The sequence below is a fragment of the Tiliqua scincoides genome, chromosome 7 (genome assembly GCF_035046505.1).
Source record: "Tiliqua scincoides isolate rTilSci1 chromosome 7, rTilSci1.hap2, whole genome shotgun sequence".
NCBI classification, from domain to species: Eukaryota; Metazoa; Chordata; class Lepidosauria; order Squamata; family Scincidae; genus Tiliqua; species Tiliqua scincoides.
In genome coordinates this window covers 62,618,407-62,646,259 of record NC_089827.1, presented here as the reverse complement: position 1 = coordinate 62,646,259, position 27,853 = coordinate 62,618,407, and the positions used below count along the sequence as shown (strand labels likewise).

The 27,853-nt window shown below is 42.8% G+C and overlaps 1 protein-coding gene across 1 annotated transcript in view; it reads right to left on the bottom strand.

Moving 5' to 3' along the window:
• Positions 1-27,853, bottom strand: part of ANKS1B (ankyrin repeat and sterile alpha motif domain containing 1B) — a 406,398-nt gene that overhangs the window by 340,615 nt on the left and 37,930 nt on the right. Inside the window, exons 3-6 of the mRNA XM_066634627.1 lie at positions 22,465-22,621; positions 10,416-10,712; positions 2,817-2,892; positions 126-227 (exon numbers count right to left, since the gene is read on the bottom strand). Coding sequence (XP_066490724.1) covers positions 126-227; positions 2,817-2,892; positions 10,416-10,712; positions 22,465-22,621 — 632 coding nt within the window. The remainder of the gene's footprint in view (positions 1-125; positions 228-2,816; positions 2,893-10,415; positions 10,713-22,464; positions 22,622-27,853) is intronic.

The following is a 27,853-nucleotide window of genomic DNA, read 5'->3' as shown; positions in this document are numbered from 1 at the left end:
TTAGACAATATTCTTTAGACATGTAATAACAAACAATGCTAATATAAAATGAAATGGATATCCTTCATATAGCTATCCATGTATTTAATTATATGTCTTACTTGACTTGTGTAGAAATGACTTACCCTGAAGTAGTGCAGCAATTTGGAGAGACTGCTGAGATGGATGTTCTTTAAGGATGTCTAAAACAGTTCTGCCTAAACTATCCTTTATGTTGGCATCAATTCCTAAAAAAGAAAGTTATGATATAGTACTATGGAAACATTAAGTTTAGGCAAAATATTATTTAGCATAAATGTCACACATTAAGCCCAGTTATTTAACATAAGGTTAATTAACTTTTGAGAATGAAAGTGTCATTTCCCCCCCCCCCCCACACCCATACATAAGCAGTCATCCCTTGTCTTATGTGAGAGTTACATTCCAGAGTCAGGGTATCAAGCTAAAACTGATTATACTGAAAATTACAGTAGTGCACCACTTAACAATGGTGATCAGGACTGCAATCCCCATTGTCAAGCAGCGCTTGACGCAATGCAGACCCTCTGCGGGGAAGGGAATGTTCCCCTCCCCTCCCTTTCAGAGGGTTGTCTAAGTCTATCAGAGGCAGAGCATGTCCAAGCGCTGCCTGTGCAAGGCTCAGACTGAGGGAAAACACATCTCTCCTTTTCACAGAGGAAACCAGAAATTGTGTGAGAGAGACAATTTCCCTCAGTCTGAGCCTTGCAGAGGCAGTGCTCAGATGTGCGCTGTCTCTGGGAGACTCAGACAACCCTCCAGAGGCGAGGGCAGCAGAGCTCCCCTCACAATCAGAGGATAGGGGTGTGTGTGTCCCCGATGACCATGTGACCACATGTGGTTGTTGGATACGCAATCCCGGTATGTCGCGAAGGGGCACATACCTGTACCTTGAAAATCCCTGGCATCCAGCATATGGATACTGTCTCTTTAAAACTTACAAGAGGCAGGCAGGAACTGAGGGAACAGCAGCTTCATTCTCCAATCTCCAGCTCACTCCATGGCATGAATTTAGTGAGTGGAATGACAGACAGGACCTGCACTATTTAGGGTGCAATCCTATCCTGCGCTGTATCCAGCGCAGGATAGGGGCCCAAAGCAGCTTAGTCAGAGGCAAGGGGAAACTTTTCCCCTTACCCCTAGGTAAGGCACCCTGGCCCCAATGGGTCTCCTTGTACTTGCGCCACCTCCTGAGGTGGCACAAGTCCAAGGAGAAAGGAGCTGCGTGAAACCATTCCAAACTCCCTGGGAACATGGGTTGGAATCCAGCATAACTGCTGGATCCCAGCTCCGCCTCACACTCCCTGCTTGCCTGCCCCCGGGGCCGTCCACCATCCGCCCTCCCCCGCCCAGGAATGCCCCTGTCCTGCCTCCTCCCCACCCACCCCAGAGGCTTGCATTGCAAAGCTCGCCGGGCCGATGCAAGCCTCGTCAAGGAAGCCAGCGCAGAGGCTTGTGTCAGCCTCCACAGGCCGGTGCACCTCTGCACACCAGCACAGCTTACTCTCAAGGAGGCACAAACGTGCTGTACGGCACATTTGCGACCCTCCTGGGCGGGCACAAGGGACCTGCACCGGCCCAAGTAGTTCTCAAGATTGCACCGTTAACTGTTTTTCTATTCTTTTCTTGGTTTGCCAACAACCTAAGGCTGAATTTGAGCAAGTCACCTGTGCCTAACGCAAGAGGCTTCAGTATTGGCATTCAACAAATGGCATTTTAGATTGAACATATGACTTTATAGACTATATCAGTGCTTCCCATACTCCCTGGACCTGCAACACCCTTCACGCTCAAACCCAGAAGCGCCAATGATGCGAAATGTGACATGTGATGATGTCACCAGCCACCTACTTCCAGGCTAGGAGGCCAGACAGAGCCTAAGAATAGCAGTAAGAAGGCCAGTGTAGGTGGGCTTCTCCAAGTGCACTGTTTTCATGCAGCAGCTCTGTCCACCAAGCAGAGCCACCTGCTGCTATTTTTAGGCTCATGCAGCAGTCTTCGTGCCTGGGCAGCAGGCCTCTTGCATCATGCCAGGAATCGCCTCACAGTGCCTCAGGGTGTCACAATGCACAGATTAGGAGCCAATGGACTATAGGCAAGCCAAACTTGGATAATGTTCTTTGCATTGCTTTCCCACAAAACATGAATGAACCTTACTACAGACAGCCGAGAATTCTGCATTCAGGGTAATCATTCATTTTGAATTGTATTTACTTTGTAGCTATTCACCTGCCTTAACAACGTCAGTCTCAAGTTATCAACTCCAATAAGCATTTTAGGGTTCAGTCCTCTGCACACTTACTTGGGAGTAAATCACATTGAATTCCATGCGACTTACTTCTCAGTAAAAATATATTGTGAATATCTTTAGAATATTCACCTAGAATACCTAGAATATAAACCTAGAATAGGTTTTTGGTTCTACTTTATACAAACATGCATCATTGTCTATCTGGCCATGCTACAGAAAAAAAAATAGAGTTCATTTCATGAGAACCCTTTTGGCATCTGATGACCAACAACCACCAAATTATATATTGGCAACCTCCAGTCTCGAAAGACTATGGTATCGTGCTCTGAAAGGTGGTTCTGGCACAGCGTCTAGTGTGGCTGAAAAGGCCAATCCGGGAGTGACAATCCCTTCCACACCAGGAGCAAGTGCAGTCTGTCCCTGGTAAGGTGATAGGTGATTAAAATGTTACAAATTAATAGGTGATTAAAATGTTACTTTTTGAAATTAGAAATGAGGAGAAAATTTCAAACTCACTTGTATAATACTAAAGATAATGATGATTTACCTGTTTCTAGTAGAAGGCGTACCACATCCAGCTTTCCGAACAAAGCTGCTTCATGTAATGCACTCCCCTTTTCTGTCTGAGAAAGAATACATGAAACATGATCTAAAATAAAATAATTTAACCATAATAATTGAAAACATTGCCAATTGCTATAAACTAAAGGATAAGACACTGATTGGATCAAAACTAAATGATAGTACAAGCCTATGCATGCTTACTCTGAAGTAAGTGCCAGTGAATTCAATATGATTTACTCTCTTGAGAAACAAAGTTCATCACTACCCAATTTGAAATATGAATTTGGCCAACTTGTAATGCTTGACTGATAACCAATGCCTTTTCCGCCAGAAGCATTCCTTCCAATTGAATTGGTAGACTAACTTTTGCTTTGTAATCATGCGGGCAGAAGCTGGTTATTGTTAAGCCCTCACTTCCAATGAAACTCTCATTGATTGCTGGGAAGCTGTTTGAAATGAACATGTAATTTACAAAACACTATTGAATCCCATTTATGCACTATTCCCAAACATTACTCCCAAACACAGCTCAAGTATCTTGAATCCTCTCTCATGAGATTGCATTGAATTATCTTTAGCACTCTGATGAGTTCAAATACCTATAACTCAGATCATTTCACTTGCAGTACACTGTTCATCAATTGTACTTAGGTTTAGAACTTGGGTTTAAGATAGGGTCATGCATCCCTTGCTGGCCCTTCTCCAAGTATCTCATTCACCATTATGTAAATCACCCCATCAAGCAACCATTTTTGATGTAAATTTTCTTTGTTGAGATTTATCATGTGTTTGTTTCAAATAAATTAATTGTCCCCCAATCCAAATGTCAATCCCTTTCCTGCCCAATTCTGTGGGTGAACAACCCCCCATGGGCTCCCTTCTATGGCACTGTGTTAGTGAAAAGAATGTTCATGTTTTTCTAATCCTGTTACATGGTCAAAGGCTATATAAATGCCTCTCTTCTTCCCAGGTGCACATGTGAAGTCTCCCAAGGGGCTTACTGCCATGACATTGTGTCAATGGGTTGGATTTACATGTGATATTTTTTGCAAATATTTTACATTGTTCTTGTCATTTCAAATTGCTCTCCTGCTGCCCACAGGGCAGGGCATGTGTATGTAATGCTGATCTGCATCACCACAGCAATTTATTCTTGCAATCTTTTCATCTCTCCTTTTTAACTTCTTCTGTACTATTCTGTTGGTCAGATAGTGCAACGCCTAGCAAACCACCTGAAGTTCTCCTGGATGTGGTTAGATGCAATCAGTACATCATCAAAAGTTAGCACAAGTAAATGCATAACTATTTTACTTTAACAAAGGTTGCTCAAGACGTGTCAAGTAAATTCAACATCCTTAATAAGAATTATTAAATACAATTCATTTAATCAAATTTTTATTTTATTTTGTAACTTGTACTTAAACACTGGTTAAAGTCTTCCATGTGGCTTTTTGCTTTGCACTGTACCAATGGGGTAGATTCACATGTAGCATTTTGCAAGCATTTTTCTTGCTTTAAACTTCAAATTGACTTATGTTAAATGTTTTTTTAAGTTAAATGCCTTTATTAACACAAGGCAGTTCATCATAGCATTACTAGTGACTAAATAGCCTTAGGATTTTTTCTCTTTTCTTCCATCCCCCATTCCTACTCAATCTCCACAAGAATTCGAGATTATTGCAGATGTGATTACATTACAGTTCTAATAGTTTTGTTCTATGTACGGAAACCAACACAACGCTGAAGGAAGGGCGAAGGGGAACATTCTCTGCCACACAATCTGTTTCTACTCCATATTTTGAACAAGAGCACAGCCTAGGCCCTAAGAGACTGAGGACAAAGCAAACCACAGCATTGCTGTAAAAATTTCAGTTTTCTCAGGAGCTTGATTCTAGCTCAAACAGCCACAGCAAACAGTCAAGTTCTGAGCCTGAATCTGAGCCAGAACAAAACAAACAGCCCAATCCAGCAGATTCCCCTGTGCCAATGCAGCGGCACCAGCACAACTTGTGCTGTAAGCTGCAGGGGAATTTCAGTTGCAGGAGGTCTCCCCTTGCCTCAGGGAAAGCCCCAGCCAGAGCAACAGATCTACCTAGACCCACGCCAGTAAAATAGTTAGCACAAGTCCAAGTTGATCTGAAATGGCAAATCAGGCCTGGGAAGGACGATAGGATATGGTGCACACCAGCACCTCTGATCGTGATCCCTGCCTAGGCCCAATTCACCCTTCCCTACCCCTCCCGCTGCCCTGCAGGAACTTACCTGCTCCATCACATGCTGCTCCCTGTGTTGGCACTGGCAGGAAGGTTCAGGTTTTCCTGCTGGCAGGCCTAGATAGTGCACTGTTACAATGTGTTTTATGGCACATTATGGTACAAAGCCTCAACAGAATTGTGCCAAAAGAAGACACTGGAAGAGCTTAACGTTGTGACTAAGAAACTTCAAAAATTATTGAAAAGGAGAATAGAAAACTGAAACAACAAACAATCCCTGAAGCGATCTTGATAAGAATAAAAGTGTGATCTGTGAAAAACTTGAAAATCAGGCGTTTAAGAGAAGGTATAAGGAACTGGGAATCTCAAAACTGGCCTGGCTGCTCCCATACAGCCACAGGTGTTTGTTTCTGATGAGTAAGATAGGATTACAGCCTAAATCTTACTGAAAAATGGGTTTACTTCTGAGTAAAATAACACCATTTTCAAACACCTCTACATACTAAATGTGCTTCAGGTTTAGTTCCTCAGTTTGAGCAATGTGACTCAACTGAGCAACAAGACAAATTTGCCTCAACTAATCTGTAAGAACAAGTACTTGACCATGCACTCATCTTTGAGCATGTGTTCTGCCATCAGCCTGTCTGAACTTCATGGACTCAATTTGGCATTTGGACCCAGCCTGCCTTAACTACTTCTGTTGCCTCTTCTCCCTTTGATCTTAATCTGCCTGTTCTACAATTGAACTCTACTAGTTACAGCCTGTCTAGGAGCCAGGTCAAGGTCTGACAAAGGGTAAAGAAGAGTAACATATTGCTGACAGCCTAAAAAATGTAACCCTTTTGTTAAAGAACCTGAAATGTATTTAATAAGGTTTACTGTTTGTTGCAAAGTGCTTGCAGGCATTATTCGAAACAAGGATGAGACTGGCAACTGCATGGCCCAATCCTATTCAACTTTCCAGCACTGATGCAGCCATGCCCGCAGGGCATGCACTGCATACTGCATTTGGGAGGCAGACAAGGAGGCCTCCTCAAGCTAAGGGAACATTTGTTCCCTTACCTCAGGGCTGCATTGAGGATGCATTGGTTCTAGAAAGTTGGATAGGATTGGGCTATAAGTAGGGGATGGAAGTGTTTAAAAAGGGCAGCAGTGTAAACATTTTAGAGGTACAAGAAATGGCTAAAAGAAGATGATGATAGCAATCTGTGGTGCTATATGCATTTGCGCAAACAACCCATAAACAAAAACGCTATAATTCATATTTTTAATCAGACCATCTTAATTTTTAATTTTAACCATACAGTAATACATAGCAAAAAAGTCTGTCTGAAGACTTCTAACATATATAAGGTAACAGGAAAATGTAAACAAAATAATATAGAATAATGTAGCCAAAATGGAAATATATAAATTTAAGTAAGAAATCAAAATACACAAACGAACAAACACAACTAAAACAAAATAAAAAGTTACATCAAACAGTATTAATGATAATACTTTAATAAAATTAAAATCAAAAGTAGAAGAGTTATTTTTAAAAAGCAGAGACATTCAAGACATGAGAAAGCCAGAAGAAGCTAGGCATGTTTAAATTCAATAAGTAACTAGCTTTTTCCAGGACTGAGGCAAAGATTAACAACCGAACAAGTTCAACAATCCTATAGGTAAGAACAGTACTTTATTTTAAGCAATAATTGTAGTAAGAACAACTGAAAATAGAACTATGCTTCTCCAGTAGTCTAAATGAAATGTGCCTTCTAGTAATGGCGTAGCACGGTTTCCATGGGGAAGCATCTCCTTCCAGTCATCACAGTTTTACTGAGATGCCTGTCTAGTTCACCAAGACACTTGTTCAATAGCATGCCTGTACAGAAGTTGATAGTAAGCAACTTCCCATGCAATTGTGCACTGTGTGAAATACTCAATTTGTCTTTGTATCTTGATGCCTTTGTCAGCTTGTTTTAAATATACTGCAAAACATGAGAAAGAGAAAGAAAATGATTACACTGACTTAAACTAAAGCCTACTTCTCACAAACAACTGATGAAGTTGTAAACCTGTGACTAGCTTTTCCTCTGACATACCAATTTTATGTGTGCAAAGAACCACAGAGTCAAATTAAACCAACACCTAAATCCAAAAGCTGATTTGAGGGTTTTTTTTCCAGTGAAACATAATCAAAATCCTTTGAGAGCCCCATACAAAAGTTTCCTTGACCTTGAACCAGAAGTGAAACTCTAAACACAAAAAGATAACTAAAATAAAAGCCGTAACAATGAAAATAATTGGGCACTCAAGAGACACTTTCAAGGGTTGCGAGTGTTCCTTTCTGTTCCAGCTGCATTTGAAGAAACTATGCTTCCCATGCAGTCATCAGAAAACAGGAGGAGAAAGTAAAATTGGAAGGTAGTGCCAAGGATTAGCAGTCCTCCTTATCCTCAAGTGGAGTCTTGTCCACCTTACTTTTACAGCAAACAAAGCTTCAGCATGGAGGAGTCCTGAACAGAGGCAAGAAACTTGTTGTGCTTCTTTGGCACTTCAGTTCCTCCTTGCTGTCACTCTACTACTCATCCTGAACAGGGTAAATTCTTCTCCTTTTTGCTAAGTTACTGGAGTTGTTTGAAAGAAAATACAGACCCTGAGGAGAAAGGAAGGATGGAGGCAGGGATGCTATCAGGGGTCAGCCAGGTAGGGCACTGGCCAAGGATTACATCTATCAGAGGACCCACCTGGCCAGGTCAACCCCTGAATCTTATAGTAGCAGTGGTGTTAGTCAGCCAAGAGTTCGGAACTGCTACTGCATCCAATAACCCCACCCACAAATCTCCCACAGATCTCTGCAACATAATCAGTCCTCTGGGGATGCTCTGGGGATGAGGGGAATATGACTGAGATACACAAAATTATGCAGGGGATGGATAGAGTAGATAGAGAGATGCTCTTTTCCCTCTCACATAACACCAGAACAGGACATCCACTAAAATTGAGTGTTGGCAGAGTAAGGACAGAAAAGAAAATACTTCTTTACTCAGTGTGTATTTAGACTGTAGAACTCCTTGCCACAGGATTGGTGATGGCATCTGGCCCAGATGCCTTTAAAAGGAGATTGGACAAAGTTCCTCCAAAGTCCATCACAGATTACAAGCCATGATGTGTATGTGCAACCTTCTGATTTTAAAACTGGATTACCTCAGAATGCCAGATGCAAGGAATGGCACAAGGATGCAGTTCTCTTGTTGTCTTGTGTGATCCCTGAGGCATTTAGTGGGCCACTGTGAGATATAAGAAGCTGGACTAGATGGGCCTATGGCCTGATCCAGTAGGGCTCTTCTTATTGGTCAGTGGGGAGAATAGGAAGAGTCACCCATGGCCCATCACTGGTAAGTTTGGGAGGCATGGAAGCCCAGTGCGTAGCCTTCATCTGACATCAGCATTGGATTGAGATGCCATTTTAATTTCATCACTGTATCCAACATAGATTCACTCCAGAGCAATACTAGATCAGTGGCAGGACAAAACAAGGAAATTATGATGCCACTTCCAGCTATGCTGGTGCTGAAAGGAACACTGCAGCTGCCATCACTGCCCAGTGCAGTATGGTTCACTGGTATGAAAGCTCCCTGAATAGGATTGCAGCCCAATCCTAACCAACATTCCAGTGCAGACACAGCTGTAATGCAGCACTGTAGTTGTGAAAGATACATGTGAGCCCCCATAGCTGCAGGAGTTCAGCCCTCCCCCTGCAAATATGGAAATCTATTTATATAGGGGAATCCTATATAGAGCCCCCCCCCCGTGCCCATTATGGTACCTTTCTATTTTCATAGTAAAGCTTGCAGCGTGTTTCTTGCTTAAACATTCTCGCTGAACTGAAGCTGTCAGAAAATTGCAGGGATCAGAAAGCAATCCCAGGGAAGTATCTTTCATATGCTTTGCAGAACTATATAAGTTTTGTGAAAGATGCTCCTGTGGAACGATTGGCTGGCTGTTCAGAAAATGTTCCCACACTCTTACTCCCCAAAAGACCAGATATTAGAATCCTACTGATAGATCCAACCACTATCCACCACCCCAGCCACAAACCACACAGTCATCCCAAAGGGAATCATTCCTATGTAGTTTATGTTAAAAGTAGTATGCTCGAAGTGTGTAAGGAGACACTCACCCATTCCACTCTACTTTGCATCTCCATCCACTCTGTTCTGCTTCTCCATCTTCATGTTAGTCACAAAATGGAGTCATCCACACGTCCTCATTCTAGGTAGCAATTAGTCACAGAATTGTAGCATCCATATTCAGGTCCTACATCAGGACTTAAACAATGTTGTGCATTTGTCTGGGACCCAGGACCACAAGAAGATCCACAAGTAAGCCCTGCAACCCTGCCCAGTGTTCTCCATGTAGAGGCAATGACAACACAATTCTATCAGCTGATGGAATTGCTGCATTCTCCCAGCAGCCCCACTGTAAGTGGAGGAATAGCCTAGGCACAGGCAAACCCTGGAATCCGTTGGCATCTACTGCAAGTCAAATCCATGGATGCCGGACCTGCAGATACTGGGGTCCAACAGTACACGCTTTCTTGGAAGTGAGCCCCATGGAACACAATGGGACTTACTTCTGAGTAGACCTGCATAGGCTTGTGCTGTTAACATACGCCTGGAAGTCAGAGGGAGAGCCATCCTGTTCTATCCAGTCTGCAGCCTGTAAGTCATATTATAAATTGTATTTTTATTTTTCATATACTAATACAGCTATTGTGTCGTACCTTTAACACAGTGCTATTCAAACTGGGCCATCACGATGCCCCAGCCTGAGGGCCCTGATCTCTGCCCCCTTAAGGGGTGGGGGCAACCTAGAGGCGGGGGGAAGGCAGGATCCCCAGGATCACTCCACTCAAGGGGCTGCAGGGGCTTGGGTGCACTTACCCAAGCCTCCTGCAGCCTCCCTGGGGCGCAGGGAGCCCAGTGTGACTTCTGGCAGGGCTCCCAACAGCAGGGAAAGTGGATGCGAAGCGATTGCGCTCCACTTCTGCTTTAGCGGGGGCAGAGCGTGATCGCTCCACATCCACTTTCCCTGGTGCGGGTAGCCCTGCCAGAAGTCGCGCTGGGCTCCCCACACCCCAGCGAGGCTGCAGGAGGCTTGGGTAAGTGCACCCAAGCCCCTGCAGTTCCTGAGCAGCACGATCCTGGGGATCGCACCGCTGCTTTCCCCCCGCCCCCGCTGCCTCCTCCCCCTGCCCCTGCAAAGGCTTACTGGCTCTCAAACTCTCTTTTGAGAGAGAGTTTGAGAGTTTGAGAACCACTGCTTCAACAGAACAAAACAAAGGTTTGTTTAAATAACAATTTTAAAAATTGTGTACTAACTTGGCAGCTGACATCCATTCCTGCTTCTAGTAGCACTTGTACAACAGCTTTGTGGCCATTACGGGCAGCAAGGTGCAAAGGTGTGTGCTTTCTTGTGTTACAGCTCATCAAGTTTGGATATGCATTAATGATCATCTTCACTACTCGTAGGCGACCATATAAGGCAGCCAAATCCAGTGGAGTCTCTAATTTGTTGTTTCTTATTGTAGGATCCGTAAGCTCTTCTAGCAAAGCAGCCACCACTTCTGAGTGTCCATACTGGGCTGCACAATGCAAAGCAGTTTCATTTTCATTGTTCTGTTACAAGAGAAAATAATAAAAATGCTTGTCAACAATGTATAACTTAGCATATGAAATCTTTTTAGGAATGTTACTTCAGCAAACTAAAAGAGATCTAATACACCTAATAAATGTTTTTGTTATCATTTTGCAAATAAATCAGACGGCTCTGCTCCCCTTCTACTGAACTGATACAGTTTCCCTCATCACATAAACCTTGAAGCCTCATCTGAATATTTTGCTCAGTTTAATTAAGGTAACCCCATCATAAATGTTTTCATGTCCAATTTCTTTTGTGTAAATAAACCTAAAAAACTGTCAACATTTAAACACATAGCAACACAGCAAAATTAACACAATTATTTTTACATGGCTAACATAGGAAGAGGATGTTGTGCAGCCTATGGAAAAACTAAAATGTATATTTACAGTCCTTAGTCTTAATTATTAGTCTCAATGAACTATTAAGAGTTCTACAGAGAGTAAATTATTTGTGTATGCAGCTTCAGTACCTACTGACTGAAGAAAAGCTATGACACAACTTGTGATAGCATGTTACAAAAATTACAGGGCTGGCTTTGATCCTAAAAGCCTACAGAGTGAGAAAAGGGCACATTTGTTTACTCAGAGATGTCACAATTTCCTCCCTATTTACAGCTTCCCCAAAGCAGCTCTGCAGAGTCCTCCTATCAACCACACAGACAAACTGGTGAAACACACTTCAGCATAAGCAGGCTCCTTCCTTTGCACTGTAGGAACTTTGCATCCAAATATTTTATTGTTATGTTCTATATATAAAGAACACTACTGAGTCTCAGTTGTACAAATAAATAATTCCTATACATAATTTCTACAGTAATGTGAAGAAACAAACACAGCTGTGATAAAGTGTGATTTCTTCATATTTATTTGAAAAATCAAATAAAAACATCAAAAATCATCACACAAATATAGAACTATGCAAATATCTCACAATTAGATGAGATAATACACCCATATTTTAAAAAAGTAACATTTAAGACTTAAACACAAGAATTTAGGTTTGCACAATTCATTAAAAACAACAATATATACCTAGTCATCACAACTAACATATATATTTTTTGAATTATTTATATAGTAAAGGGATAAAATAACCATTAAAGAGCTTTTCTGAATAAGCATGTATTTGAATGAATGGGTATGCAGAAGCAGTGGGTAATTTTTTTTTCAAATTTCTTAAAACTCTAGAATAGATAGAAAAGCCCTATCCACACACACATTGCCCCAAAAAGCTTTGGATGACAGTGGCCCAAATATTAATATTAACTTGGATATGAGATTAAAGACCATATTAGCAGAAAAAAAGATTTTCACATACAGCATATATGTATACACCAAACACAATCAAAACAGATTTTGAAAGTAGCATATCAGGACTGAGAAAAACTGGGAAGTCCAATGTAGACAAAACCTGAAAGAGGTTGAATAGGTATGCTGTATGATGTGCAACCGTGTCGTGTATTAACAAATTAAACTATGTTGTATTTATTACAAAAAAATGCCCTTGGAAAATTGGGGAAAGTGTCTGAAACACAGAAGTCGTTATCAAAATAGTGCCAATACTTGTGTACCACTATGAGTATTCTGTTTATACAAAACAAAACTACTATCAGTACTGACATGAGAGCTAGCCATGCATAACAAAGTTTGGCAGTCGCATATTTTCTCCTTCCCCCATCTCCAAGTACTGTGACACTGTCTAGAATGTTTATATAAACTGTTAATTTTACTTGAAATGTCACATTGCTCACACTGATCCTTTCTGTAAATATCAAATTAGTAGTATGAATTTGGCTAAGCTTCAAGGAAAGAAGGCTTCAAACCACCCCTCTTTTCAGTACTTAAACAAATGTAAACAGTAATGCAAAATGTAAAGTTTCAGAAATATACTTGATGGTGGGCTGATAAAGAATGATAAAATATTTGCTATAATCATTTTAAAAAATAGGCAGGTAAGTGGCATTGAAAATACTGTACTTTGTCCTGTATTTATTGTTAATATTGGGTTCTATACAAAGATGCCTTCTGCAAGTGGGAAGGTATACACAATCATACAATTACCCTCCCCCTTCCACTACAGTCCTCAGTTCCTTCTGCTTTCTAGCTATACTGTCCTTGAGAGTTCCAACTTCAAAAATATTTATTGATTGACGGAATATTTTGTTGGAGAGGAGGGGCTTAAGCAAGAAAGCCCTATTGCATAGTCCTGGAAGGGAGTTGGTTCAGTAGCAATTGAAGCCGCCAAATCTTAGCTCCCTTCCCTAACCCAATCCCATGACACAGGTTCACACAGGTCCAAGTAAGCAAACATTCTCTTACTCAGTGGAGTCCTCTGCAACCGCCCTGCATGCAGGACACAGCGTAAGCCATTTTGGTGTTGCAGAATGGGGGGGGGGGGAATAGAATTGAGCTGTAAGTCACTACAGGCAACAGCTTAGCCAGGATGTGAGGAAATGTAACAGTGGGAGCAATAGTAAATACAGAGTCATAAGGCATCTACAGTGATCAATCGCTATCTCCTAGGATCAAAACAATGCACAATTAAGGGTGCAATCCTAACCAACTTTCCAGCACTGACATAAAGTCAATGCAACTCTAAGATAAGGGAACAAACATTGCCTTCCCTTGAGGTGGCCTCCGTGACTGCCCCCAAACTGCTGGGTGCAGCACATGCCCCACTGGCACAGCTATGCCAGTGCTGGAAGTTGGTTAGGATTGCGCTCTAAATTAAATCCTGTAACATATTCTATGGCAGAACCATATACTTTACTGTTGGGCTGTACATGTTTGATTCTACGGCTTCATTCTATATTTAATTCCATACAGCAACTCAATAAATCAAATCAAAAAATGTTTAAAAGTATCTTTCCCTCTTTGTAGCGATGTTTCTTTTTGTCAGTCAACACCTTTACTGGCATGTATAAAACAGCAATTACAGTTTCAAATTCAAATACAAATTATAGTGATAGTAATTAACTATGCCCCTGAATTCCAGATCTTAATCTGCTGCTCTTCACCACTAACTCTGAGAAAGCAGCTACCTTTTCTACTAGGTCCAGCGCATTAACTGACAGGATTTTAGGATCTCACTCCTAGCAATCATCCTTCCTCTTTAACACAGCAGTAGATTTAAAATTTCAAATGAGCTTCAGAAAGCAGTGAACAAAAGAAGATCATATGGGTTAGTAATTCAAGTTCTCCCAGCTCATGTTTCTTTTTCATATAAGAGGAGATATAGATTCATGGAGTACTGATAGTAAATTACATGCTAGCAAATTTTATTTTGCACATCTGTTATTCCAATGTGATTATTACTTTTTTTGTCTAAACAGAATGGGCATTATCTCTAACAGACTGAGAAATCTGACTCCACATTTCTAAAGCTACTTGCATTTTAAATGAATATACCTTTGATATATGTGACACTGCTGAACACATGAGTAATCAAATCTGCTACTTGGGCAAAGAGGAACCTTTTAAAGTGGTATTCTCTTACATTTAGTGGGGGGACACAACATATTTACCCCACTATTCCAGGAGCTGCCGCTGGTGTTTCTTTTGCATCTTTTTTCAGATTGTGAGCCCTTTGGAGACCAGGAATCATTAATTTATTTATGTAAACCACTTTGTGAATTACTTTTTGATGAAAAGCAGTACATATATATAAAAGCAGTATATAAAGTATTCTTATTACTACTAATAATAATCTTATTACCAATAATCTTACTGCTACTAATATTATTACTAATAATAATTACCAATATGTAAATTACCATTAAGTAATCTACCCATTCAAAACATATTGGAACATATTTTCAGCCAGAAGCACAATGAGGTCATTATAAGCCATGCATGCATAGCTGCATGCCTCAAACAGGCAGTGATGTACACAACTGCCTAATATGAAGATACAGGGACTTCTATGATAATACATGTGTGTAATTTGAAGGAAAAACAGATGCACCTGAAAAAGCACATCTTGAGATTGTGTGATATAATTTACTCAATTTAATGTATATGCAAAAAAAAAAAAAAAAAATAGTGCAGAAGAAATGGAATAGCATGTTGCAAGAAAATTCAGAAGCACATTACCTGCTACTCAAGATGCAGATTGAAACCGACTAAAACTGTGATAGTCTAGTCAATTTCAATCTAGAGTTAAGTGTCATTGGTAAAACACCTCTATTTCAATTCTACTGCAACTGTTGAGTTGACCCTAAGAAACAGGAAAGAAAAGAAAAAAGAAAAAGAGGGAGAGAAAGTAGAGAGTAAGAGAGAGAGGGAGAAATAAGGAAAGTAGGAAATAACAGAAACACAGAGTAGACACACAAGGGGTAAGAAAGAGTAGAGAACACGAAAATAGTTGTTGAAGCCTCCTCTACTTTCCTGTAGCAGTAAATTTAATAAAATACCATCTAGTTCAATATTATCATAGCAGAAAAGTTTACTGTGATGTGTGACCAGTTTCTGTCACCTTCACATACTGTAGATATTAACAACCAAAAAAAATTGACCATGCTTTTAATATTAGAATCAAAATGTATAGACTTCTTCACTAACAAACAAAAATTGTGTCCCCAAACATGAACTATAATATATTCTGTACATAGGGTCCAGTCAAAGTTAAATACTTTTAAGCTTCAGGCTGATTTCAGAGGAGAATGAAGTACATGCTTAACTCCCTCCCAATGAAAACAACAGGACTCTTTTACTGCTTGTTCAGGATAATTTGACTATCATAACTGGTAACATACATAAAGAACAAGGAAACGTTACCGTCTTGATTAATTTAAATCCCCTTTCACCCCTGAAGCCTGAGACAATGACCCCCTGACTTAGGGTCCAATCCTATCCAACTTTCCAGCACCGGTGCAGCCACAATGTAGCCCCAAGGTAAGGGAACAAATGTTCCCACACCTTGAGGAGGCCTCTATGACTGCCTCTCCACCACAGGATGCAATGCATGCCCACTGGCACAGCTGCCAATTGGAAAATTTTCAATGCATTGGAAAATTGGATAGGATTGGGCCCTTAGAGCCCAATCCTATCCTTCCCCTCCCCACTGGTGTAGCCACACCAAAAACAGGTGCACGGTGTCTAGGGCAAGGGTCAGAGTGGAAGGCTTTAGGGGCAAGAGGAGATTTAAATCCCCTTACACCTCTGTAAGCCTCCTACTCCATAAGGGGTCTCCTTAGACCTATGTTAGCAATTTCACTAGCTCAAGGAGAGAAAGGGGGCAGAGAAGAGGCAGGAAAGGGAGATGGGATCCAGCAAATGCCCTTGCCGCCTGATCCACTCCCTCCTGCAGCCTATCTGCCCCCATTATGACCCCTCCATGCCCTGTTTTGCCCTCCCCATCCTTCCCACCTCTCCCACTAACTTACCTGCTCTTGCGGGTGGTGGGAGAACTGGTGACGCATGCGGGAAGGCTCTGGCCTTTCTGCTGGCGTCTTGGCAGTGCACTACTGAACACGCTGCTGGAAAGTGCTTTACGGAGCACTTGTTCCCCAAGCACTGAAGCCCAACAGAATTGGGCTGTAAATAAAACATATCTGATAGCAAAGGATGTAAATAATTATACATATCATTTGCAAAACTTATTCTACACTTAAAATCATACTACATAGTTCTTCAAAGCACTTTCATGGACTATTTTACAACTTTATTAGTACAAAAGTCCATATGAAGTAAAAGAGAGCAGGAAGCCCAATTTAATTAGATGTCCTTTAATTAATTTAATTAGATGTCCTAGGTTAATGCCAAAGTCAGACAACTGATAGGTGGAGAGAACATGCTCAGTAGTAGAGTACTTGCTTTCCATATTAAAAGTCCAATCAATTGCATCTTTAGGAAAAAAGAATCGGATACCAGATGATGGGAACCCTTCAAACCGTGGAAAGCCACTGCCAGTCAGGGCAGATAATACTGAGCAGATGGACTAACAGTCTGACTCAGCATAAGGTAATGTCATTTTTTCCCCTAATTTAGCAATACTCAAACGGCTGACTAGATCTATTTAAGAGATCTTCACAAAGAAAATGGTATACTCAAATCCTGACCAAAGTATAAATTGTATAGTAATGACACAGGAAAACAAACACAAACGTAATGATTACACACTACATGCTAGACAGAAGTTTCACCCTATATGGATTCTATATAAATAATGCAAATATTTATTTCATAGTAAAAGTGGATATTGTATTAACCTATCTTGCAAACTTTAATGTATCTAGTTAAAATATTTCCTTGATATACCCTCAAATAAGTTGCTTCCGTGGGAACAGAAGAATCATTTTGGTCAAGGTCCTAAGAATATAACTTTACCCATGCTCAACTTCATTTTCACCTTCTATCATAATCTTCCAAAGTCTACTTAAGGTACCCTCCTAGTCACTGTGCACATATTTTCCCTTACATCACTTTGTAATCTTCCGGATCACCAATGGGTCTCCTTGGACCCACACCAGCTCCTTGGCTGGTACAAGTCCAAGGACAGAAAGGGGGTGTAAATTGCATGCACTGGGTACCACCCCCTCGTGCTTCCAATATGCCTCCCGCACTCCCCAATATGCCCTCCCTTGCCCCATGTCACACTTCCCTCTTACTCATCTTAATTAATCAATGATTTTTTTTTTATTTAACAAGTGAAACAGATTAATTTACAACAGATCATTTTTTTTTTCCTTTCCCTCTCCTTTCATCAACCACAGAGGAGGTTAAACAGTGATCAGAAATTTTGTTTAAACTTGACATATAGATATGATTTTGCTTTTTTATACACTATATTTTCATTAATTTTACATTTTTGACCAGTTCTTTCTGAGTAAGGGCCCGATCCAGATCTGTGCGTACCTGCTCACCACTGGAGCGCACTGTTGCAAATATGTCATAAGGCACATTTGCGAACCTTATGTGAGCCCACAGTGGGCCAGCTCCAATGCTGGACCTGCATTCCGCCACCAAGCGATTGCCTGGACCTCACCTAGCAGCAGAGAGGTGAGTGTGAAGTATGGAGGGAGGAGACATTCAGGAGTTGGGAGGAGGCAGGGGGAAGGTGGGCAGAGGGCAGGGAGAGGAGCAGGGTGAGACGAGGGCTGAACCAGTGGAGCTCAGCTCCACCAGATCCTGAGCCCCATGTCAGACCGTGCAGTCTGACATGGGACTCTCTGATTCTGCATCAGCTCCAGAGCTGCTTTAGAATTGAGTATCCCCATTGAGGGGCTACTTCCCTTAGTGGGGGGAAGAGGACAAAAAGTCCCCTTCCCCCAAGGAGCTGCTGCAGGTTGCGTGCAGAATACTGCAGCAGCCATTTTTGAAACTGTGGTAATCCCATCCTGCCCACTGTGGGCTGCCCATCCTGATTTAACCTCTGAAAGACCTTGATGACAGTGAAAGAGGCAGGCCTAGGTATGTTCCAGTGTTGGAAAAACCCAGCAGGGCTTGACTTGAGTCGAGTCTCTGAGTCATAGCGAGTGACTGAGTGAGTGAGTGTTCCCGTTACTCACTCCCCTGCTGCCCCGTCCCATCTCTAAATAGGGCGGCAGGGGTGGGAGGGACGGTGAGTGAGTGGGGACAGAAGCAGCAAGAGGGAGGAGGGTCCCACGCAGCAGCTGGTAGGCTTACCAGGATGACCCAATCCTTGCAGTTCTACTCAGAAGTAGACTCTCTGTAGCCACTCATTCAATGAGGCTTCCCCCTTCCCCCTCTTAGTCAATGGAAATTTGAGAATGTCCATCCTTTGTCCAGTGATTACCCATTCCTTCCTTCCTATCAGAGATGGGAAAAGAGAGCCCAGTCCCACCTCCCAGCTCCTGCTCGCAATAACCCTTCCTGCCTCCCAACTGGAACTCCCTGCTGCTCACCATCTGGATGCTTGCCCCACAATGTTTTCCACACAACGAAAGCAGTAAGCAAGCACCCCCAGATACAGGCAAACTCTTGTCAGCATGTGTGGGGATGAGTGCCGAGTTTGGGGACCCTGACTCAAGTCTTTTTTAGTCTTCCACACAAGCGACTCACAAGTCACCGAGCCACCCAAAACCACACATTTTTGCAACTCAAGTCTGAGTCACTGACTTGAGTTCCCAACACTTGTATGTTCCCTTGCTTTCACAATTGTGGTAGCAACCTTTTCCCTTCCACATTCTTCCACCTATAGCACTGCCCATCAGGTGATTGAGTAACAAAGACTAGGGATACCAGATCAGACCAACACATGGCTACTGAGTAGACAGGCAATGCACCTGATGCCTATGGCACATGTTTGTACAGTGCTGACTGCAGCTCTATTCTACACCTAAATTTAAGAGATTATTTCCTGCTCACCTCTATTGCCCTGTAGCGGCAGATGGCAATTAAGATACCATGAGGATTAAGAAAGAACCTAAAGATGGGATGGATGCTAGGGCCACAGAGCATTACAGGCAATTGCCATTCTCCAGCTGACTCATTGGGCAACTCCAACAATAGATGGACCACAATCCAACATAGTTAGGCATGCTCAGTCAACTGAAGTCATTAGGTTTAAGCACCTACTTCTGTGCTAACCATGGATCCAACTCTAGCTTGTAACTGCTTCAAACCCTGAAAGCATGATCCGGTCAAATAACAAGCACATTTATGCCCCATTGATTTTAGTGTAGCAGATGGTTAACTTTTCTCAATTTCAAATAAAGCAACTTAAAAAGGCTTAACTCTGGCTGGATCACTTGCTGTAAGGAGATTTTAATAATGTATATAATATTCAGTGCTTGGTCTGGTGGAGTTATATATCTGAAATTCCATTGAATTTATCTGTATATACAGTGAATGATTTAACATACAACACCCTAGCAGCCAATAGCATGCAACACCACAATGGAGCATGCACTGCATGCTATGGTGGCAGTGGGGGGGAGGTGACCAGATACATCAGAAAAGGTAACTAAAAGTCTTTTTTACTTACCTCCCTGTAGCCTGCCTGACCTCCAATAGGTCTCCTCAGACCTACATCAGCTATTTAGGTGATGTAAGTCTAAGAAGCCTCAGCGGGCATGCTGGGCCCAGAAAAGGGGGAAAAGAACCTTGGCATGCACCACAGATATCCTCCCCCCCCCACCTTGAACTGCCCCTGGTTTGGCCTGGTTCCTGCTCTGATTTTCCCCCAAACTGCCTCAGCAGTCTGCCTGCCTCATCTTACCAGAGGGGAGCCATTTATGTCAGAGGTTCCAAAGCACAGAGTGGCAGCATGAGTTCCATGCCATTAGAACAAGGCTTATACTGATGGATCTATCACCATAAGCCCATCTTGGATCGGGCTACCCAGAGGGGAAGGGGTGTATGCCAATGCTAGATGTTCATTAAAGCTTGATATCCTTTTCCTTTACTAGCCAATTAAACCTCTACTTTAGGAACCTCCCTTGGTACTGATCAGCTCTCCACCAGAGTGCTCTAGGAATGGAGGAACATTTCCATTCCTGGAGTGCACTGGTGGAGAGAGAAGGAGGAACAGCAGTGCTGATGGAGATCTCTGAGGGTGCAATCCTAACCCCTTATGTCAGTGCTTTCCAGCATTGACATAAGGGCAATGCAGCTCTTGAGGTAAGGGAACAAATATTTCCTTACTTTGAGGAGGCCTCCATGAGTGACACCCAACTGCAGGATGCAGCACACGTCCCATTGGCACCGCTATGCCACTGCTGGAAAGCACTGACATAAAGGGTTAGAACTGCACCCTAAAGTAGTTAGAGGAGTAGTTGGGAGGGGGCTCAGGAGCAGGCTTCCAGGGCTCAGTGCTGGCACTGCTGCTCTCCTTTCAGTCCTCAAGCAGGGTGTTATAGGAACTGAGACATTTCTCCATTCCTGAAGGGTACACTAGGAATGGAGGGTTCCTCAAGAAGTGGAACCCACTTGAGCTCACTTTCTGAAGAATTCTCCATTCCTAGATCATCCTGTTCCAGGGCAGTAAGGAGAGCTCAGTGCCAGTGCCAAAGGAATTGAGGAAAGCAAGTCTACTTGTTGCACTTTCCAACATTTAACTATCTTACAGAGCTCCTTGGCTTTGCCAAGGTAGGGTAGGTAGGGTAGGATTTAATGGACCTATAAACTTGTTGGAAATTATTTCAAAAGTCTGTTAAACTGATGCCCATTAAATCAAGTATTCACTGTACAGAAAGGATGTACATGAAGCATTTGATAGTCAGACAAATTCTAAGCATTGTTTATATTTACCATTGCCCCCTTGGATGCTGACCGTTTTTTATTAATATTACTTCTACCTTTTAATTTATGTTTTTAAATTTAAGCAAAACTGCTACAAAAATTTGATAAGTCAATATAATTTATAAAATTAATGTTAGAACTTGAATGGTGGCCAGATTTTCTGGTTATAGAAAAAAAAAAGTAATATTAATGCGCTATGTATTAAACCTCCAGTTACTGACAGAGAACATAGCTACTGCACATCTCCTAAAAGACCAGTTTTTCAAGGTCATGGACACTATGGAAATGTATGAAAGACTTTATATGTGCTCACTAAATTAGGTTTTAGACAAGCAATCTTATCAACCTGAGAACTCAAGATTCAGGTTTTTAAAAAAAAAAAGTCACCTAGACACGCTCAGTAAAATAATTAGTTTTGCCTGGCTTAAAAGAGGAACCAAAAAATCCTCCTCCTTGACTGAAGGAAATATTAACTGCCTATATAAGTAAACATATCCTAGCAATGAAATATTTCTATGTGCATTGCATCAATTCTGTCCCAAAAAGCGAGGGGGAAGGAATTTAATATCCACAAAGAAATTTTCTGTGTAATTTATTATCTTCCTTATTGACATTTTTGCTGAGGAAACCCTAACACTTGCCATCAACCCTATTTGGGATTGATATTTTGTACAATGGTGGAACTCAGAAAAAGATTGTAGAGTCCAAAATTCATGATGCTTACAAATCACTGATGAGTCTTGGATTTTCAGAACTCTTAGTTACAAAGAAGGCTCCTGGACATAGCTGTAACATGCCATTATGCTTCTCAGGCTGAGATCCTACCATAATTCTGAAATAAAAAACCCTTAGCAGAAACGTAACTAGCACAAAACTATGCTGCTTATTTGTAGCAAATGGGCAGCCCAATCCTGAGCTACCCGGGGCACCCAGCCTCAGTGGCACTGGGAACAGCTGCTGCTGGATCCTGCGCACCCCAGGTTACTGCGGGTGGCACCTCAGGAGAAGACAACTTTCGTTCCCTTCTCCCGGGTAAGGTAAGCAGCCCTGCAATGGGGCTACTCACTTTAGCGCCTCCCCCCGCCCTCTCTCCGCCCCCGTCGGCCTCTCCCCTCCCCGGAACGCCTCCTCCCCGCCCCCTCCCTGCCCCCCCTTACTGTGCTGCGGCTCAGCAGTCCATGAGACCACTGAGCAGTGGAGGCTGGGCACCCGCCCTGTGCTAGCCCAGCACTGGCCGTGCCTTACAGCACACTTGCGACAGTGTACAGTGGCATGAAGCCACGGCACTGAGCCCAGGACTGGGCTCTGAAGCTACAAATATATCCCCTTACCCTGAGGTGACCTCCAGCTGCCTCCTAAGCTGACAGATAGATTCCAACTGCCCATTCACGTTATTCCATAAAAACAACTACCTCCTACCACAAACATTTCTAAAGTATTATATAATGTTATGAATCTGGCCATATATCTGCAAAAACAATACTTACTTGTTTTCTAAAGACATAAATATATTTAATAACATCACCTGTTCGTTCACTCTGGAATGTGATGGTCCATGATGGATAAGAATCTTCACAATTTCTACATCTCCCTTCCAAGCAGCCAAATGAATTGGAAAATATCCTTTATTATCTGCCACATTAGTGGATGCTTCATATTGAAGTAATTTGATAACTACATCCCTGAAAATACAAAAACAAAATGAACTAAGGTTTGTCAGGATGGTTCCTTCATAAAGTTGGTGACACAAAAGTAAAAAATTGTCACAATATAGTAGAACTAAACAACCAGAGCATTCAAGCATTATTCAGATTATACTGTCATCAGTGCTAAGAAACTAGCATTGCTTCAGTCCAACACATTTAGAAAACGGTTATTACATTTGAGTTTATTTGAGCATATTCTAAGGCGGTGGTGGCAGCTAAGAGGGCATACCTCTCTGCCACCATTGCATCTGCAGAGAACCGTCCAGCTGAGCTCTTTCGTGTGGTCCGTAGCCTTTTACATCTGGCCCCCCTACTGGTGGGGAGGAGCACACGGAAGCTTGCTGTGACGAGTTTGCAAGACACTTTGCAGAGAAGGTCAATCAGATTCAGCATGACTTGGACGCCGCTGTGGGCATGTCTAGTGATGTCCCTGGGGCACCTGTCTATCCTGCTATTTGGGATTTTCAGCTTGTAGAGCCTGAGGATGTGGACAGGATTCTCTGGAGTGTGAGACTTGCTGCTTGCCCGCTCGACCCGTGCCCAGCATGGTTAATTAGGGCTGCCCGGGAAGGGCTGGCAGAGTGGACGGGGAGGGTGGTGAACTCATCTCTGAGGGAGGGGGTGCTCCCGCCTGCCTTGAAGCAGGCGATGGTTCGCCCCCTCCTGAAGAAGCCCTCCCTGGATCCCACTAATTTAAATAACTTTCGGCTGGTCTCGAATATCCCATTCCTGGGCAAGGTCAGGAATATCCCATTCCTGGGCAAGGCCTATTCCTATAGGCCGGTCAGCCTAACATCCATACCGGGTAAGATGGTGGAATGCCTCATCAAAGATAGGATCTCAAAACACATAGACGAACAGGCCTTGCTGAGGGAGAGTCAGCATGGCTTCTGTAAGGGTAAGTCTTGCCTCACGAACCTTATAGAATTCTTTGAAAAGGTCAACAGGCATGTGGATGCGGGAGAACCCGTGGACATTATATATCTGGACTTTCAGAAGGCGTTTGACACGGTCCCTCACCAAAGGCTACTGAAAAAACTCCACAGTCAGGGAATTAGAGGACAGGTCCTCTCGTGGATTGAGAACTGGTTGGAGGCCAGGAAGCAGAGAGTGGGTGTCAATGGGCAATTTTCACAATGGAGAGAGGTGAAAAGCGGTGTGCCCCAAGGATCTGTCCTGGGACCGGTGCTTTTCAACCTCTTCATAAATGACCTGGAGTCAGGGTTGAGCAGTGAAGTGGCTAAGTTTGCAGACGACACCAAACTTTTCCGAGTGGTAAAGACCAGAAGTGATTGTGAGGAGCTCCAGAAGGATCTCTCCAGACTGGCAGAATGGGCAGCAAAATGGCAGATGCGCTTCAGTGTCAGTAAGTGTAAAGTCATGCACATTGGGGCAAAAAATCAAAACTTTAGATATAGGCTGATGGGGTCTGAGCTGTCTGTGACAGATCAGGAGAGAGATCTTGGGGTGGTGGTGGACAGGTCGATGAAAGTGTCGACCCAATGTGCGGCGGCAGTGAAGAAGGCCAATTCTATGCTTGGGATCATTAGGAAGGGTATTGAGAACAAAACGGTTAGTATTATAATGCCGTTGTACAAATCAATGGTAAGGCCACACCTGGAGTATTGTGTCCAGTTCTGGTCGCCGCATCTCAAAAAAGACATAGTGGAAATGGAAAAGGTGCAAAAGAGAGCGACTAAGATGATTACGGGGCTGGGGCACCTTCCTTATGAGGAAAGGCTACGGCGTTTGGGCCTCTTCAGCCTAGAAAAGAGACGCTTGAGGGGGGACATGATTGAGACATACAAAATTATGCAGGGGATGGACAGAGTGGATAGGGAGATGCTCTTTACACTCTCACATTATACCAGAACCAGGGGACATCCACTAAAATTGAGTGTTGGGCGGGTTAGGACAGACAAAAGAAAATATTTCTTTACTCAGCGTGTGGTCGGTCTGTGGAACTCCTTGCCACAGGATGTGGTGCTGGCGTCTAGCCTAGACGCCTTTAAAAGGGGATTGGACGAGTTTCTGGAGGAAAAATCCATTATGGGGTACAAGCCATGATGTGTATGCGCAACCTCCTGATTTTAGGAATGGGTTAAGTCAGAATGCCAGATGTAGGGGAGAGCACCAGGATGAGGTCTCTTGTTATCTGGTGTGCTCCCTGGGGCATTTGGTGGGCCGCTGTGAGATACAGGAAGCTGGACTAGATGGGCCTATGGCCTGATCCAGTGGGGCTGTTCTTATGTTCTTATGTTAAGGTGATTGAGCGGGTGGTGGCGTCCCAGCTTCAGAGGGTACTGGAGGAAACGGATTATCTGGACCCATTCCAATCTGGCTTCAGGCCGGGGTTCGGGATGGAGACTGCCTTGGTTGCCTTGGTGGATGACCTTCGCCGGGGGATGGACAGGGGGAGTGCAACCCTGTTAGTCCTGCTGGACCTCTCGGCGGCATTCGACACCATCAACCATGGTGTCCTTCTGGGCCGGCTGGCCGGGTTGGGGCTTGGAGGCACTGTCTTGTAGTGGTTCCGCTCCTTCCTGGCTGACAGATCCCAGAAGGTGGTGCTGGGGGATGCCTGTTCAGCACCCCGACCTCTTAGGTTTGGGGTGCCGCAGGGTTCCATCTTATCCCCCATGCTTTTTAACATCTACATGAAGCCGCTGGGAGAGGTCATCCGGGGGTTTGGAGTGGGTTGCCACCAGTACGCTGATGACACCCAGCTTTATCTCTCCTTTCCCCCTGATTCTGAGGAGGCAGTTGGGGTCCTGGATCGCTGTCTGGAGGCAGTTAGGGACTGGATGTGGGCGAACAAGCTGAAATTAAATCCGGATAAAACAGAGGTGCTTTTGGTTCGGAAATCCACAGCTCAGGTGCTGGACTATCATCCTGCTCTGAATGGGGTTGCACTCCCTCTGAAGGAGCAGGTCCGCAGCTTGGGGGTTCTCCTGGATCCACAGCTGCTCCTGGAGTCCCAGGTGGCGGCGGTGGCCAGGGGAGCCTTTGCTCAGCTTCAGCTGATTCGCCAGCTGCGTCCGTACCTGAGCTGCCGGACCTGGCCACAGTAACCCATGCTCTAGTGACATCTAGATTAGATTATTGCAATGCGCTCTACGTGGGGCTGCCTTTGAAGACGGTCCGGAAATTACAACTAGTACAGAACGCGGCTGCTCGTGTGGTTACCGGGGCACGTCGGTTTGACTCTGTCAAGCCGTTGCTCCGGCGGCTACACTGGTTGCTGGTTCTGTTCTGGGCCCAATTCAAGGTGCTAGTTTTAACTTTTAAAGCCCTTTACGGCTCAGGTCCGGGGTATTTGAGGGACCGCCTCCTTCCCTACAATCCGGCCCATGCTCTTAGATCTTCTGGGGGGGCCCTTTTGACTGTGCCGCCACTAAGAGATGTGACAGGGGTGGCGGCCAGGAAGAGGGCCTTCTCGGTGGTGGCCCCCGAACTGTGGAATACCCTCCCCTTAGAACTGAGAACTGCTCCCTCGTTGCTAACGTTTCGGCATGGACTGAAGACCTTTTTATTTCAAAAAGCTTTTAATTGTTGACAGGCTGGCTGGCGTTCTTGCTTTTTATTTGAAAATCCACGGGGTTTGTTTTGTTTTTAGCTTTTTAATCATTGTAAATTGTTTTTAACTGTCTTTCATGCTGTATTTTTAAATTGTTTGTTAGCCGCCTTGTGTGCCCATTGGGCAAAAAGGCGGGGTACAAATTAATAAAATAATAATAATAATAATTTATTCTAAACTAGATTACACTGTGGCCACTTTTTCCTATAAGTAGACGTGGTTTTGTTGTTGTTGACAAAAAAACACTGCCATTTTGTGTTTAAAATATCCAAATAAAAACACATAACACCACATTTTGGTTCTTTCTTTCTTTCTTTCTTTCTTTCTTTCTTTCTTTCTTTCTTTCTTTCTTTCTTTCTTTCTTTCTTTCTTTCTGAAACCTTTATTGGTATATCAAATGATTAACAATTGTACTTTACAATTGACATGACAATTTGCATAACACTCAACAATTTAAACAAGATACTAGAATTATTTAAATTCTAACAGCGTTACTTTAAGGATCTCGGATAAATAACCAGCAACAGCTGCAGTTAGGGAATCACAAACATCACTCATAAACTTGGAGAGAATAATATCAGAGGGGATAAGGTCAGAAGGGATCCAAGAATCAAGGTAATGATTCCGAATATCAAAGTGTGCTGGGCAAAGAAAGAGTATATGAAACAAAAAATCAGGAGTCTCATGACAAAAGAGACAGAGCCTTTTCTCCCGTGGAATGTTAAAAAAACGGCCAGAATGAACTGCCGACGGGAAAATATTGAGGCGAGCTAACATAAAGGCTCGTCTATGTAACGGATTGGTTAATGTATAAAAATAATTAGATGCATGATTAAAGGATGGGGCCAAACCAAGGGAAAGAGGGGAACAAACAGAATTGAGACTATTACTTAGATAATTGAATTCAAGTGCTAAGACCTTGTCTTTTATCAATGAATATGCTCTTGGAAGACTCATATCTGCCAGGGATTCTAATGAGAGGTCGAGAGAAGCAAGTTTATTTTCTATCAACTGAAACCAAGAAGAAAAATAAGAATCTCTTAACAAATCATATAATAAGGAACCGGAATGAGAATTTAAAAACAGCTTAAGCCAATATTTAAAAGTAAGTAACCAGGCTGTAGTTGTTGGAAGATGGATACCTAATTCTAGGATAATTGTGGAAACACGAATTAAATTTGGAATCCCTAGAATTCTACGAAAAAAAGATGCTGCGATCTGATCAATATCCTTATTAATTGCTTTAATCCAAATTGGGGCACCATAAAACAAATGAGAAAGAATTTTGGACTGAAAGATCTGGATAGCAGCAGGAACATACTGGTTACCTTCATTATAAAAAATTTTTAAAATGGCTTTAAGTTGGGGAGAAAGAGATGAAGTGATGGCTTTCTTATGAAGAGACCAAGAAAGTTTATAATGAAATATAAGACCCAAATATTTATAAGACTGGACTTGCTTATATATATTTGGACCTATCGTCCATGTTATAGGGGACCAAGAGCGGGAAAACACCATAATTTGAGTTTTGTTTGAATTGATTGTTAGGTCATTTAGTGTACAGTACTCCTGAAATTTAGCCAAGATGCAGCGAAGTCCAGATTTAGTTAGAGATAATAGTACTGCATCAT